The sequence below is a fragment of the Callorhinchus milii genome, unplaced genomic scaffold (assembly GCF_018977255.1).
Source record: "Callorhinchus milii isolate IMCB2004 unplaced genomic scaffold, IMCB_Cmil_1.0 Scaffold4, whole genome shotgun sequence".
Taxonomy (NCBI): domain Eukaryota; kingdom Metazoa; phylum Chordata; class Chondrichthyes; order Chimaeriformes; family Callorhinchidae; genus Callorhinchus; species Callorhinchus milii.
In genome coordinates, this window is record NW_024704745.1 from 29401503 (window position 1) to 29412975 (window position 11473).

The 11473-nt window shown below is 46.8% G+C and overlaps 2 protein-coding genes across 3 annotated transcripts; one reads left to right on the top strand and one right to left on the bottom strand.

Annotated features, from left to right (window-relative positions):
* Nucleotides 1-619: 619 nt before the first annotated feature.
* LOC103178612 (protocadherin-20) lies at nt 620-5943 on the bottom strand. 2 transcript variants are annotated; one of them, XR_487870.2, is made up of 3 exons: nt 5893-5943; nt 1473-4524; nt 620-1016 (listed from the first exon to the last, which is right to left on the bottom strand). XR_487870.2 is itself a non-coding variant. In XM_007893448.2 (2 exons), the coding sequence occupies exon 2, from the start codon at nt 4519-4521 to the stop codon at nt 1891-1893; it is 2631 nt and encodes an 876-aa protein (XP_007891639.2). In that variant the 5' UTR covers nt 4522-4524; nt 5893-5943; the 3' UTR covers nt 1340-1890. The 2 variants fall into 2 exon arrangements, 1 of the variants encoding a protein (XP_007891639.2); XM_007893448.2 differs by lacking the exon at nt 620-1016 and having other exon boundaries at nt 1340-4524.
* On the top strand, nt 4531-11199 carry LOC121848874 (putative protein TPRXL). The gene is made up of 4 exons (XM_042334099.1): nt 4531-4547; nt 5110-5784; nt 10974-11088; nt 11188-11199. Exons 1-4 carry the CDS (start codon nt 4531-4533, stop codon nt 11197-11199), a joined length of 819 nt encoding a protein of 272 aa, XP_042190033.1.
* The last annotated feature ends 274 nt before the right edge of the window (nt 11200-11473 follow it).

An 11473-nucleotide genomic window follows, 5' to 3' on the forward strand; every position in this document is an offset into this window, starting at 1 on the left:
CTAATGGCCTCCTCCGGTTCCTATGTTATTATTCAGTGATATTACATCAATGCTATGCAAATTTATTTTGTTGATATCCAGGATTACCTCATCAGAGTTTTTATATGTTCTGTAACAGCTCACAATGGACCAGTCAGGCTATATAATGCACTTAGAAGAAATACTATACTAATGCAATGACAAAGTTAGTCAATGACAAAATCTTTATCCAGTTGTAAATTATTTATTGGGTTTGTTGTAGAAAACAATGTTGGAAAAAGGACACTGCATGTGTCTTCTAAATTATTTTCTAAATAAACTTCTTAATGGCCTCATCATCCCTAATGTTTTGTCATTTCTGCAACACTATTTTCTGTGCTAACATACTCAGCAACAGAAAATAGCACAACTAGCTAAATGTTCTCTTTTCACTTTTTCCATTCTGAGAACCAAACAGATTTTCCATGTGACTCCTCAAAACAAAGACATGAGTTTTGTAAGTGGGGAAGTGATCATTTAAAATATGTCCAACTATGGGAATGAATCATATTCTCCAATGGGAATAACAATTTACGCATATTTGGTTTAGACAAAGTCTTTTATTTTACATAAAAATAAATAATTTTGTCATTTACAGGCAAGGGATTTTCTTATAATTGCAATAAACATGTTCGAAGAAATGCAAGAATTTGTGGAAAGAATTTATGGAATTGTCTTGAGTATTGATTCTCATTGTTTTCCTTGTGAATAATCTCATACAGTTTAAAATCCATGCTGCAGATCTTGCTGGATGGAAAGTGAAATAAAAGAAGTCAGCCACCCCTCTCGAGTCTTCTGTTAAGAGATCGCAGTACAGTATTCTGCATCAATCAGTGCCACCTCTTAGTACAATAATGCTAATTTGGTTTCAGAAAGGCAATTCTTGAGAAAAAAGTAACTGGTCAAATAAAAGCATATCTGCTGATGTTCCTGGTGGCTGATCGTCACTTTTCTAGATATGTATAGTTTCACTCAACAGCTCCTTGAGAGAAGGTAACCTGCAATGAAAGACAACAGACATGCTTTGTGTGTTCTTCAAAAGTAAAGCAAATAATTAGTCTTTACTTCAGTTAAATTAGGACACTTGCAAACTTTTATATGTACTCCTTAAAAAGGCTGCGGTCCATCTAATTCCCACTGAGATACAATTTCAATATGTGGCACAAAGAAACAAGCTTGGTATTTACATGAACATCACATTTCGTTAGAAATACTAAAGTGCTTCGCTATTAAAATGGTAATGATTCTCTTTGGTTTTTGTTCAAAAATAATCTTGTCTTGATTCAGACATTGTGATGCAAGTTATTTTAATGCATTTTGTTTAAACATGTGTACATAAACGTGGAATGATCAGAGTCTGAAAATCTGAGAATGTTGTATTAGGAATCAACGTGATTAAATTCGAATGCATTCGCTGGTAAATAGCACCTCAAATGCAGCTGGAGCGCCCATACCTCAGCGTTTCCTGTCCCTCTTTCCAGCTGAAGGAATGGGCCAGTGTCTGGCTTCCAATTCCTCTACTCTTCATCCTTGGAGTTGAATCCAGCCATTCCCAAGTTGTCAAATGAAGAGATGCAGGATTTTAACCAAAGATCCAAAAGGCTGCATGCAAATTTCAGTATAAAACAAAAACGGAACAGTGTGCAGTTTTGTGAATAGACCACTAGTTTTACAGTACTTTATAGAATATAATTTTGTTCTGTAAACAATATACTGTATCAGATACATGACAATCAGATTTGATGTCTATAACTTATATTTCCTTCATGCCAACCAAATTTAATACACAAACGGTGATAGCTGCAAAGCATTGTCCAGTATTACTTGTAAACGATGTGTTGATCATATAATTGATCAGTTGAACCATGCCACTTACAGATCGGAATCGTTCATTGGTTTCTTCTCCAGTGAGTGTGAAGCAATCGATTTGTTTAATGGGATCTCAACCTCTGCGACATTGTAATCGTTACTTTTGTGCTTCCTTTTTTTCAAGAAAAGACAGCACATCAAAGAAAACATCACAGTCAAAAGGCCAAAACATGTCGCTGATAATGCTATCAACACACCCTGACACGGGAATTGGTCCAACTTTGTCTGGAAAGGATCGACCCTTGTCTCGGGCACACTTTCTTCTATCCTGATGTTGGTATCTTTCCTGAGTAAGTTTTCTATGTAGCTCTCATTGCTTAACGTTTCATTGACAAACAGGTTGACGATGACTGTGCTGTGCAGTGGCTCTGGATAGCCGTGATCGCTGACTTTCACCAGCAACCTGTACAAACCACAGTCACTCTTCACCAGGGACTCTTGCAAGGTGATGTTCCCTGTGCTGGTGTCGATGCCGAAGGACTCGGGACGGGGTCCTCTCCTGCCAATGATGGTGTAAGCGATGACCGCGTTCATGCCCGTGTCCTTATCCACGGCGTACACCTCGGTGATGGAGGAGCCGGGGGCAGTGGATGGAAGCACCAGGAGGAAAGAGAGATTGGACTGTGGGAACAGGACCACGGGTGGGTTGTCATTGACATCCAGCAGAAGGATGGTGACCTGAGCCACAGCAGACAGAGCGGGCTTCCCCCCATCGATAGCCTGGACCCACAGCACGTAAGAGCTCTGCTGCTCCCTGTCCAAGGGCACCTTCGCCATGAGGTTCCCTTTCCCGGTGTCGATGACGAAGTGCTCGCTGCCATTCAGCACGGACAGGGCCAGCCAGCCATTACTCCCGGCGTCGGGGTCGGTGACCCCCACCACGCCGATCTCGCCGAAACTTGGGAAGTTTTCGGGAACGAAGAAGCTGAAGTCCTTGTTGATGAAGCGGGGCTTGTTGTCGTTCTTATCCAGGACGGTGACGAGGACCGTGGCTGTGGATTCCCGGGCGGGTGACCCGCCGTCTGTCGCCCTGACCATCAGCCGGTACTTTTCCCGCACTTCCCGATCCAGGGAAGCAGACACCGCCAAGACCCCAGTCACCTGGTCTAAGGCGAAGCAGGGAGGCGACCCGGGCTCCAGGGTGTAAGCGATGGCACCCATCTTCCCGCTGTCGTCGTCGGTGGCCTTGAGTTGGATGAGGAACGTGTCGGGGGGGTTATTTTCTTCGATGCTCACATCGACCAGGGAGTTGGTGAAGGCGGGAGAGTTGTCGTTCTGGTCTATGAGCTGCACCGTGAGGCGTGTCCGCAGGGTCAGGCCCTTGGTGTTCTCAGCCACCACCGCCAGCTCGTATCCCCGCTTCAGCTCATAGTCCAGGGGCTGCGAGGTTTCCAGCAAATACTCGTCTTTAAAGGTGAGGTAAGGCACCAGGCGGAATGGCCCCTCACCTTCCAGGTAACACCTGACCTCCTGCTTCTCCTCCTCCTCCTCCTCTGGGTCCGTGACGGTGAAGAACGCGATGGGCGTGGGCGCCGGCTCCGTCTCCTTCAGGTACACGACCCCGTCGGACTGCAGGGCGATGTACCGGGGGGTCACCACTGGGGGACTGGACCCCAGCCTGACCACCCGCAGCTGGACAAAGGCTATCACCGGGATGCAGCCCGAGCCGGTGGCCAGGACGGTCAACCTGTGGGCCGGGGCGGTGTCTCTCTGGATGGGGGCCGCCAAGGTGATGACCCCCGACATCTTGTCCAACCTGAACAGCTTCCTGGACGTCAGGGAAACCCGGTCGCTATACGAGTACTCGGTGTGGGCATTGTGGCCCAGGTCCGGGTCGGTGGTGTGGAGCTGAGCCAGACTGGTGCCGACCGTGGTGTTGGCCAAGACGGTCACGTCCAGGTGGGTCCGGGTGAACTCGGGACAGTTGTCATTGATGTCGGTGATGGTGACGGTGAGGGAGACGCTGCCCGACAGCCGGGGAGAGCCGCCGTCCTCGGCGACCAGGCTCATCCCGTACACGTCCTCCAGCTCCCGGTCCAGCGCTGCCCTGACCACCAGCCAAGGCACCAGCCGGCCGTCCTCAGCCCGCTCCGTGCTCAGGGAGAAGCGGCCCTGGGAGCCGAGCAGGCGGTAGCTCTGCAGGCCGTTCGCCCCGACGTCTGCGTCCTCCGCTGACGGCTCTACCGGGAAGCGGGCTCCCAGCTCGGAGTTCTCCGGGATGGAGAGGCTGAGCTGGTCCAGCGGGAAGCGGGGTGGGTTGTCGTTGATGTCCTCCACGATGACCTGCACCTTGACCAGCCTGAAGTAGCGCTGAGGCAGGATGATGACATCGAGGAGCAGGGCGCAGGGCTGCCCGGGCGAGGGCTGTGCGCACAGGGACTCGCGGTCCAGGGCAGTGTCCGAGGTCAGCAGCTGCCCACTGGCTCTCTCCAGCTCCACGAACCTCACCGCCTCGGGCTGCAGGTTGTAGGTGATGCGGGCATCTCCCTCCTGCTCCATCTTCAGGTCGGCTCTGATATTCCCGATGAGCCTGGCTCTGGGCAGCCCTTCCTTCACTCGGTACACGAGATCAAACGCAAGCCCACAGCCTGCAAAGCCGCTCAACAACCCCAGGAATAGCAGACTCCAACCCATCCCCTGCGGATGGAAAATAAGGAAAAGTGTTGTTGTTGGGCAGTGGGTTGCAGGGCAGCGAAATTAGCTTGGGGGGGGGGGGTAAACCCCCACGCGGGGGCAAAGGGGGGTAAACCCCACGCGGGGGCAAAGGGGGGTAAACCCCCACGCGGGGGCAAAGGGGGGTAAACCCCCACGCGGGGGCAAAGGGGGGTAAACCCCCACGTGGGGGCAAAGGGGGGTAAACCCCCACGTGGGGGCAAAGGGGGGTAAACCCCCACGCGGGGGCAAAGGGGGGTAAACCCCACGCGGGGGCAAAGGGGGGTAAACCCCCACGGGGGGCAAAGGGGGTAAACCCCCACGTGGGGGCAAAGGGGGGTAAACCCCCACGTGGGGGCAAAAGGGGGGTAAACCCCCACGTGGGGGCAAAAGGGGGGTAAACCCCCACGTGGGGCCAAAGGGGGGTGGGGGAGGGGGAGGGGGAAGTCACGAAAAACAACTTTGCACAAAGTGTGCGCGTTTTGCGCAATCGTTTCCGAGAACCGCTCAAAGCAAAAACGTTGCACAGGAACGAACTCAGAGGAGAACTGCGCGTTTCATTGCTTTCAGTGGATCGATTGTGTGCACCGCAGTCTCTCTCCAAACACACACCAGCACCACCAGCCCCAGCAGCAGCAGTCCCAGCACCAGCAGCCCCAGCAGCACCACCAGCCCCAGCAGCAGCAGTCCCAGCAGCACCAACCCCAGCAGCCCCGGCACCAGCCCCAGCAGCACCAGCACCAGCAGCCCCAGCCCCAGCAGCACCGGCCCCAGCAGCACCGGCACCAGCAGCCCCAGCAGCAGCAACCCCAGCAGCACCAGCACCAGCAGCACCAGCAGCCCAAGCACCAGCCCCAGCAGCACCAGCAGCCCCAGCAGCCCCAGCACCAGCCCCAGCAGCACCAGCACCAGCCCCAGCAGCACCGGCACCAGCACCAGCCCCAGCAGCACTAGCACCAGCAGCCCCAGCACCACCAGCACCAGCAGCACCGGCACCAGCCCCAGCAGCACCAGCCCCAGCAGCAGCCCCAGCACCACCAGCAGCACCAGCACCAGCCCCAGCAGCACCGGCACCAGCAGTACCAGCACCAGCAGCCCCAGCAGCAGCAGCCCCAGCAGCCCCAGCCCCAGCAGCACCAGCACCAGCACCAGCACCAGCAGCCCAAGCACCAGCCCCAGCAGCACCAGCCCCAGCAGCGACACGTGTGCCAAAATGCACCAGCTGCTGCAGTTCTGTTTTTACCTGTGTGTGGGGGTGTGTGGGGGGTGGAGTGGGGGGGTATCAGGATGTCTCAAGACACCCCCCTCACCAAAAAATAAAAAATAAAAAATAATAATAATAATAATTCTTACGTGTCCGCTTGGCTGTGTGGCAGCCCCGCGCCTGCTGCCCTGATCCCCTGCTGCACTGGGGGGGGGGGGGGGTTGAAGGGGGAAAGGAGCCTCGGCGCCCGGTGGCTTTGTGGGGGGATCTCCAGTCGCTCTCTGCACTGAGACACTCTCACATCTCTCTCCCTCCTCTCTCCCTGTCACGGCAGCTGTGGGTTTGGGAGTGGGAGCAGCTTCCAGTCACTCTGCGCCACGCCTCCTCGCGGCTCATGTCAGTTTCGCTCACCTTTTTTGGCTCAGGGCTTTTTTCTATTTTTATTTTTATTTTGGGTTCGACGAACGCACGAGTTTTCTGCAAACATTATTGACGGGTGCACTGTGGGTGGGTGTGTGTGTAGCCCTGAATCAAGTACCAACTGTCAGCAGCAGCTCCTCCTTCACACAAGTCCATTGATGATCTTTACAAATCCTTTTTTTTTCTCCCCCCCCTCCCTCCACCCCCCCACCCCCAGCAAGTCATTGCTCCAGTTGACTTAAAAGTGGATATGTTCTAGTAATGTCCAACGCTTCTCCTCCAGTGTCAAGAACCAAGCGCCGCCGGGTGCAGAGCGGAGCTGAGATGCGAAGTTAAAAAAAAGTCTCCTCAGTGCCAACAGGCGCTTTAACCCGCAGTGTGCTGCTGCAATCCGTTTGTCGCGCCGCCATTCATTCCCCCCCCTCCCCACCCCCCCTCCGCAGGGCAAACACTTGACAGCAACCTTATTGTATTTACGTAAGTTATATTGTTATATTCATTTAACGTATGACGGCGATCTTATTGTACAAAGTGGTTCAAATCTACCTCTGCATTTTGAATATGTAAGAAAAGTATAGCCTACGTAAAATAAATCTCGAGTTCAGTCGTGCAACCAGTTTGTAAAGTAATGAAGAAGTGGCTGACTGGATTGGCAAGGCCAACATCAGTTATTACTTTTGCTTGTTGATATTGCTGTGTGGGACTTAGTTTGTCTTTGTGGTGTTGGATGTAAAGTGTAAGATCTTTATGTGTGGACGTCCAGAAAGTGCTTGGAATGGGACATTAAAAATTCTGACTGTACATTTTAGGACAGAAATGATTAATCGAAGAAAAAGCAATTTGCTGTGGAAAATATTTATTGTTTTCTGCTAATATGCACCTAAGATGCATGGTCTAAATCTCTTTCTTATGCTTCATACATGAATTGATTGAAATAGATTTATGACCCTTTAATGTAACATTATAGAGTCTGTCTATGTCAGGAGGATACTCCCAATACCTGTAGTTTGGCTTTTGCCTATGTCTCAGCTGTTCAGTTTAATTTCCTCTGTGTCCACTTTAGGTCATTTTCAGTGTCTATTTTTGATTTATTTAAATGCATTTCTCAGTTTAATTCAAACCTTTTGCTCACATTTTTTAATATCCATTTTCTGTCCAAATACGGATCCCACTGTTCGAGCAAACTAAAGTATACTCTCCATTTGCAAATGTTCATAAAACAATCATTGGACTCGACACCTATGAGCCTCTGAGGAGGGCTGAATTATGATAATGGGTTCAAGGAAAACAAGTGTTGTTTTTATGTTCTCACATGTATAGACTTCTAGAATGGGTTCAATTTTATATCAACATGGCTACTCATTTAGACTACCAGTACCAATGATGTGCTCTATGGATATGTCTTAACTTGTCATAGGCTGGAGATCATCCAGAACTCTGCAGCCCGTGTCCTCTCCCACACCAGTTTGCATGACCCTATCACCCTCATCCTCGCCTGACTCTACTCATCACACAGAAGATACAGTTCAAGATCCTGGTCCTCACCTTCAAGGCCCTCCACGGCCTTGCTCCCCCCTACCTCTGCGACCTCCTAACCCCCTACCAACATACCTGCTCCCTCTGCTCAACGGATTCCAACCTGCTTCATGTCCCCTGCCTCGCCCGCCCCACCATTGGTGGGCAGGCCTTCAGCCATCCTGCCCCTACCCTCTGGAACTCCATCCCGCAGTCCCCCCACCCTCCCTGATCCTGACCCCCAGTTCGGGTCCGAAAGACTGATTGTCCAGTGCCTTGGGATGTCCTCCCAATATGAAAGGTGCTATACAACAACAACAACAAGATTTCATTTATAGAGCGTCTTTCACGTCGGGAGGACATCCCAAGGTGCTGGACAGTTGGGTCAGGACCCGAGCAGGGGGGAAATGGTCAGGGTGAGGGGAGGGAAGGGAGGGAGCGAGGAGGGGGTAGGTCAGAGAGGCAGGAGGGAGCAAGGCCGTGAATGACCTTGTAGGTGAGGATGAGGATCCTCACAAATGTATCCTATACAAATGTAATTTTGTTGTTGTTGTTTCTCTGAAAAGTCCATTGATCTATTGTATTGTGATGCTCGATCAAAATGCCCATTGGGATCAAGTGGTACTCATTGATGCCACAAAATATCTCTTTGAAGTGAAAGCTCTATCACCTGAGACAGTACTTCGGAATCAATTAATAGAAAATCTCATGCCATCCTAGTACGACAAAAATGCTCTCTGATTGAAAAGGCCAATCAACAGTTGTTGTTAATTTCATAAAGGAATACATTATGTATCTTAGTTCTGCTCGCACCCATTTCCTTTCCTCTTATACATAGATGAACAATTGTCTAATTTGCTGCCTTAACAAAGTTGAAAATGTATTTCTTCTAACTTAGATTATTTACTAACTTGAATGAACTGATGTACTGAAGTCAAAATTCTGGTAGCTGAGTGTTGGGAGAGCCCAACCCCTACAATTTGCACTTGTATAGGACCTTTCACATATGGAGAATGGAATGTGGGTTGAGCTGGGAGGGAGATGATGATAATAATAATAATAACAATAAAAATAATAATAATCCTTTCATTTGGTGTTGTGCCTTTCACGTCAGAAGGGACATCACAAAACCCTTCACAAGATATACTGTAATATATAGCAACCATGTATTTGTAGGCGAACATGGCAATCCATTGACACACAGAAATGTTCCAGAAACAACCATGAAATGAATGACTATTTTTTATTTGGGGAATTGTTGGCCAGGCCGGGAGAAACTCCCTCTTTTTGCCATGGGAACTTTAACATCTGATCAGGCATCTGGATAATAATAATAATAATAATAATAATAATAATAATCCTTGCATTTGACATAGCACTTTTCATGTCTTCTAGATGTCTCAAAGCGCTTCTCAGAATATGCTGTAAAGTGAATTGACTGTATATTTTGTGGGCGAAATGCAGCAGCCAATTGTGCACAGCAGTGTCCCACAAACAGCCGTGGATTAAAAATGACCAATTTATAATTGTTTTTGTTTTTGGAGGGATTATTATTAGGCATGTGGAGTAAGGAAACTTGCCCAAGGTTTCGCCCTGCCTGGAATTGAATCCAGGTATCGCACTTGCAAGGCGAGTGCTCTAACCACTGAGCTACAGGACTCCACTGGATGGGACTTCAGTTTAACAGTTCAGTCAAAGGATGGCACCTCCAAACTTGTACTGCACTAGAATGTCAGCCTAGACTAAATGTGTTCTAAGTCCAATCTGGAGCTTGATCCCACAACAACCTTCTGACTCCTTGGAGATGCAGTAGGTGGAGACGATGATGGTCTGTCAAAGGAAGAATGGACTTGAATAACTGAAGCACTTCTTCTCTTTCAAAACTTCCTTATGTTAGTAACAAGATGATAAATCGATGGAAATATGATTGAATGTTCAGTTGATAAGTAGATTTATAGAGATAGTGAGTGAATAAAGGTGATTTTAGAATCTAGTTTTTAGGTCTTCTACTCATTCGTTTATATTTCAAACAACATTCAAACTGCAGTAGAATCCCATTCATTTTTTAACAGAAAAATATAATTACTTGTATTTTAGATTTAAGCAAAACTGAGATCTCATTAATAATTTGTGTTATATTTACTGTTTACAATTTCTCAGTGATAAATGTTGATGTTATAACATATATGGCAGCAATTGTGGTTCATCTGATTTGAGTGAGGTGACTCCTATTTCTTCGTAAATTAGTGGAAAGGATCTTCAAGAAAAACAACATATTGAAATGAAGGGACATATCTGATAAATAGAGAATGTCATGCAAAGGGAAATCACATCTGAGTTGTCTTTTTGAATTATTCACTCATTTTGCCAATTTATTATAAAGAAATATCATAGGGACCATAAGTGATTTAATCTTCTGCCTACTTTGGATGTCTATGGGTTCTGCTTCAAATAAAAAAAAATTCTGGAGCAAAGAATCGTAATTATGCCCAGTTTATGCTTCTGGAAGCAAAGCAATATCAGTTTCAGGAGCGGAAGTCTGATTTACACATACTAATTTTAATTGCATTGGCCAAGGCTGAGGAGAGTTATGTGCAAGTGAGCATTTCATTAACAACAATTACAATAATAATTTAACAATTACCCCCCTAAAAGTTTTTGGGATGTTTATTGTACAATTCAAAATGTTCAAGGGACTGTTTCTGAGCAGTGCCCATATCGATTTTCTATGCTTGTGGTTTTAGAATAGTGGTCCAAATCAATGTGCTGTCTAAGCCATCTTCCCAAGACAGTCCAGGCAGCCCTGTGCACTGCAATATATAATGAGCTTATCTTAGAAAATTGGCAGAAATGTGCAATATTTCCAGAAAGATTTTAAAAACATTAACAACCAGCTGTAATAAAATATTATTTTTAAAGGTAGGACTCAATTAAAATAATACTTTTCCGAATTGTTTATAAATTATTTGGAGCTATATGAGAGATTATTTTCAGTTGGGGTTGAACAACAGGTTAGAATTTAATCCGAAGATTTAGACATTGTAAGCAATTGGCTGAGGCTCAAGTGGCTCAATGGACATTGTGAGAAGCTCCTATTAAATTACCTTCTTTTATTCACGTATTACCATTTATATTTTTTATATTGCACAATAAAGTTTGAATAAAATAACACAATGTGAGCTAGAAGGGAACATTCAGAGAAATGTAAAACCTAAACCCAGGTAGGATTTATATTACATGGGCTTTGTTTAACTGGAAAATCATATTGTACAATCATCATTATGTTTTCATTAAGCTATACAAGCAGAACTGCTCAGCATTCCTTCCCCCTAAAACCTGATGCCATTTATGCAACACTGGTTTCTACAACAACAGACCTTGACAACACCGACTCCATATCCGGCTCAAAGGTATGTATTGCTCCAGTCTTTTTTTTACTGATACCTATAATTTTAAAAGCATCTTTCTGAATTTGGTTTATTAATCATAATTGTCGTTTCCTGTTTCAGATTTCAGGCTGATTTACAAATATGAAAATGACAAATAGATGTTGATAGATGATCTAATACAGGTAAATAGGAGGAAGCAAGCCTTGTATTTGGGAACCCATATTACGCATTGTGCCCCAAAAGGATTTTGACAAATGAGAGACTCCTTTATATACTGATGTTATTGAGTAGCAAAGGTCAGATATGGAGCCTAAATAGTAACTTCTTCCAGATTGAAGGGATCTTGATGACAGCATAGTCAAGTTGCATCATCGGCAGGTCTTAGAAGGATAGACCAGTCCTTGGG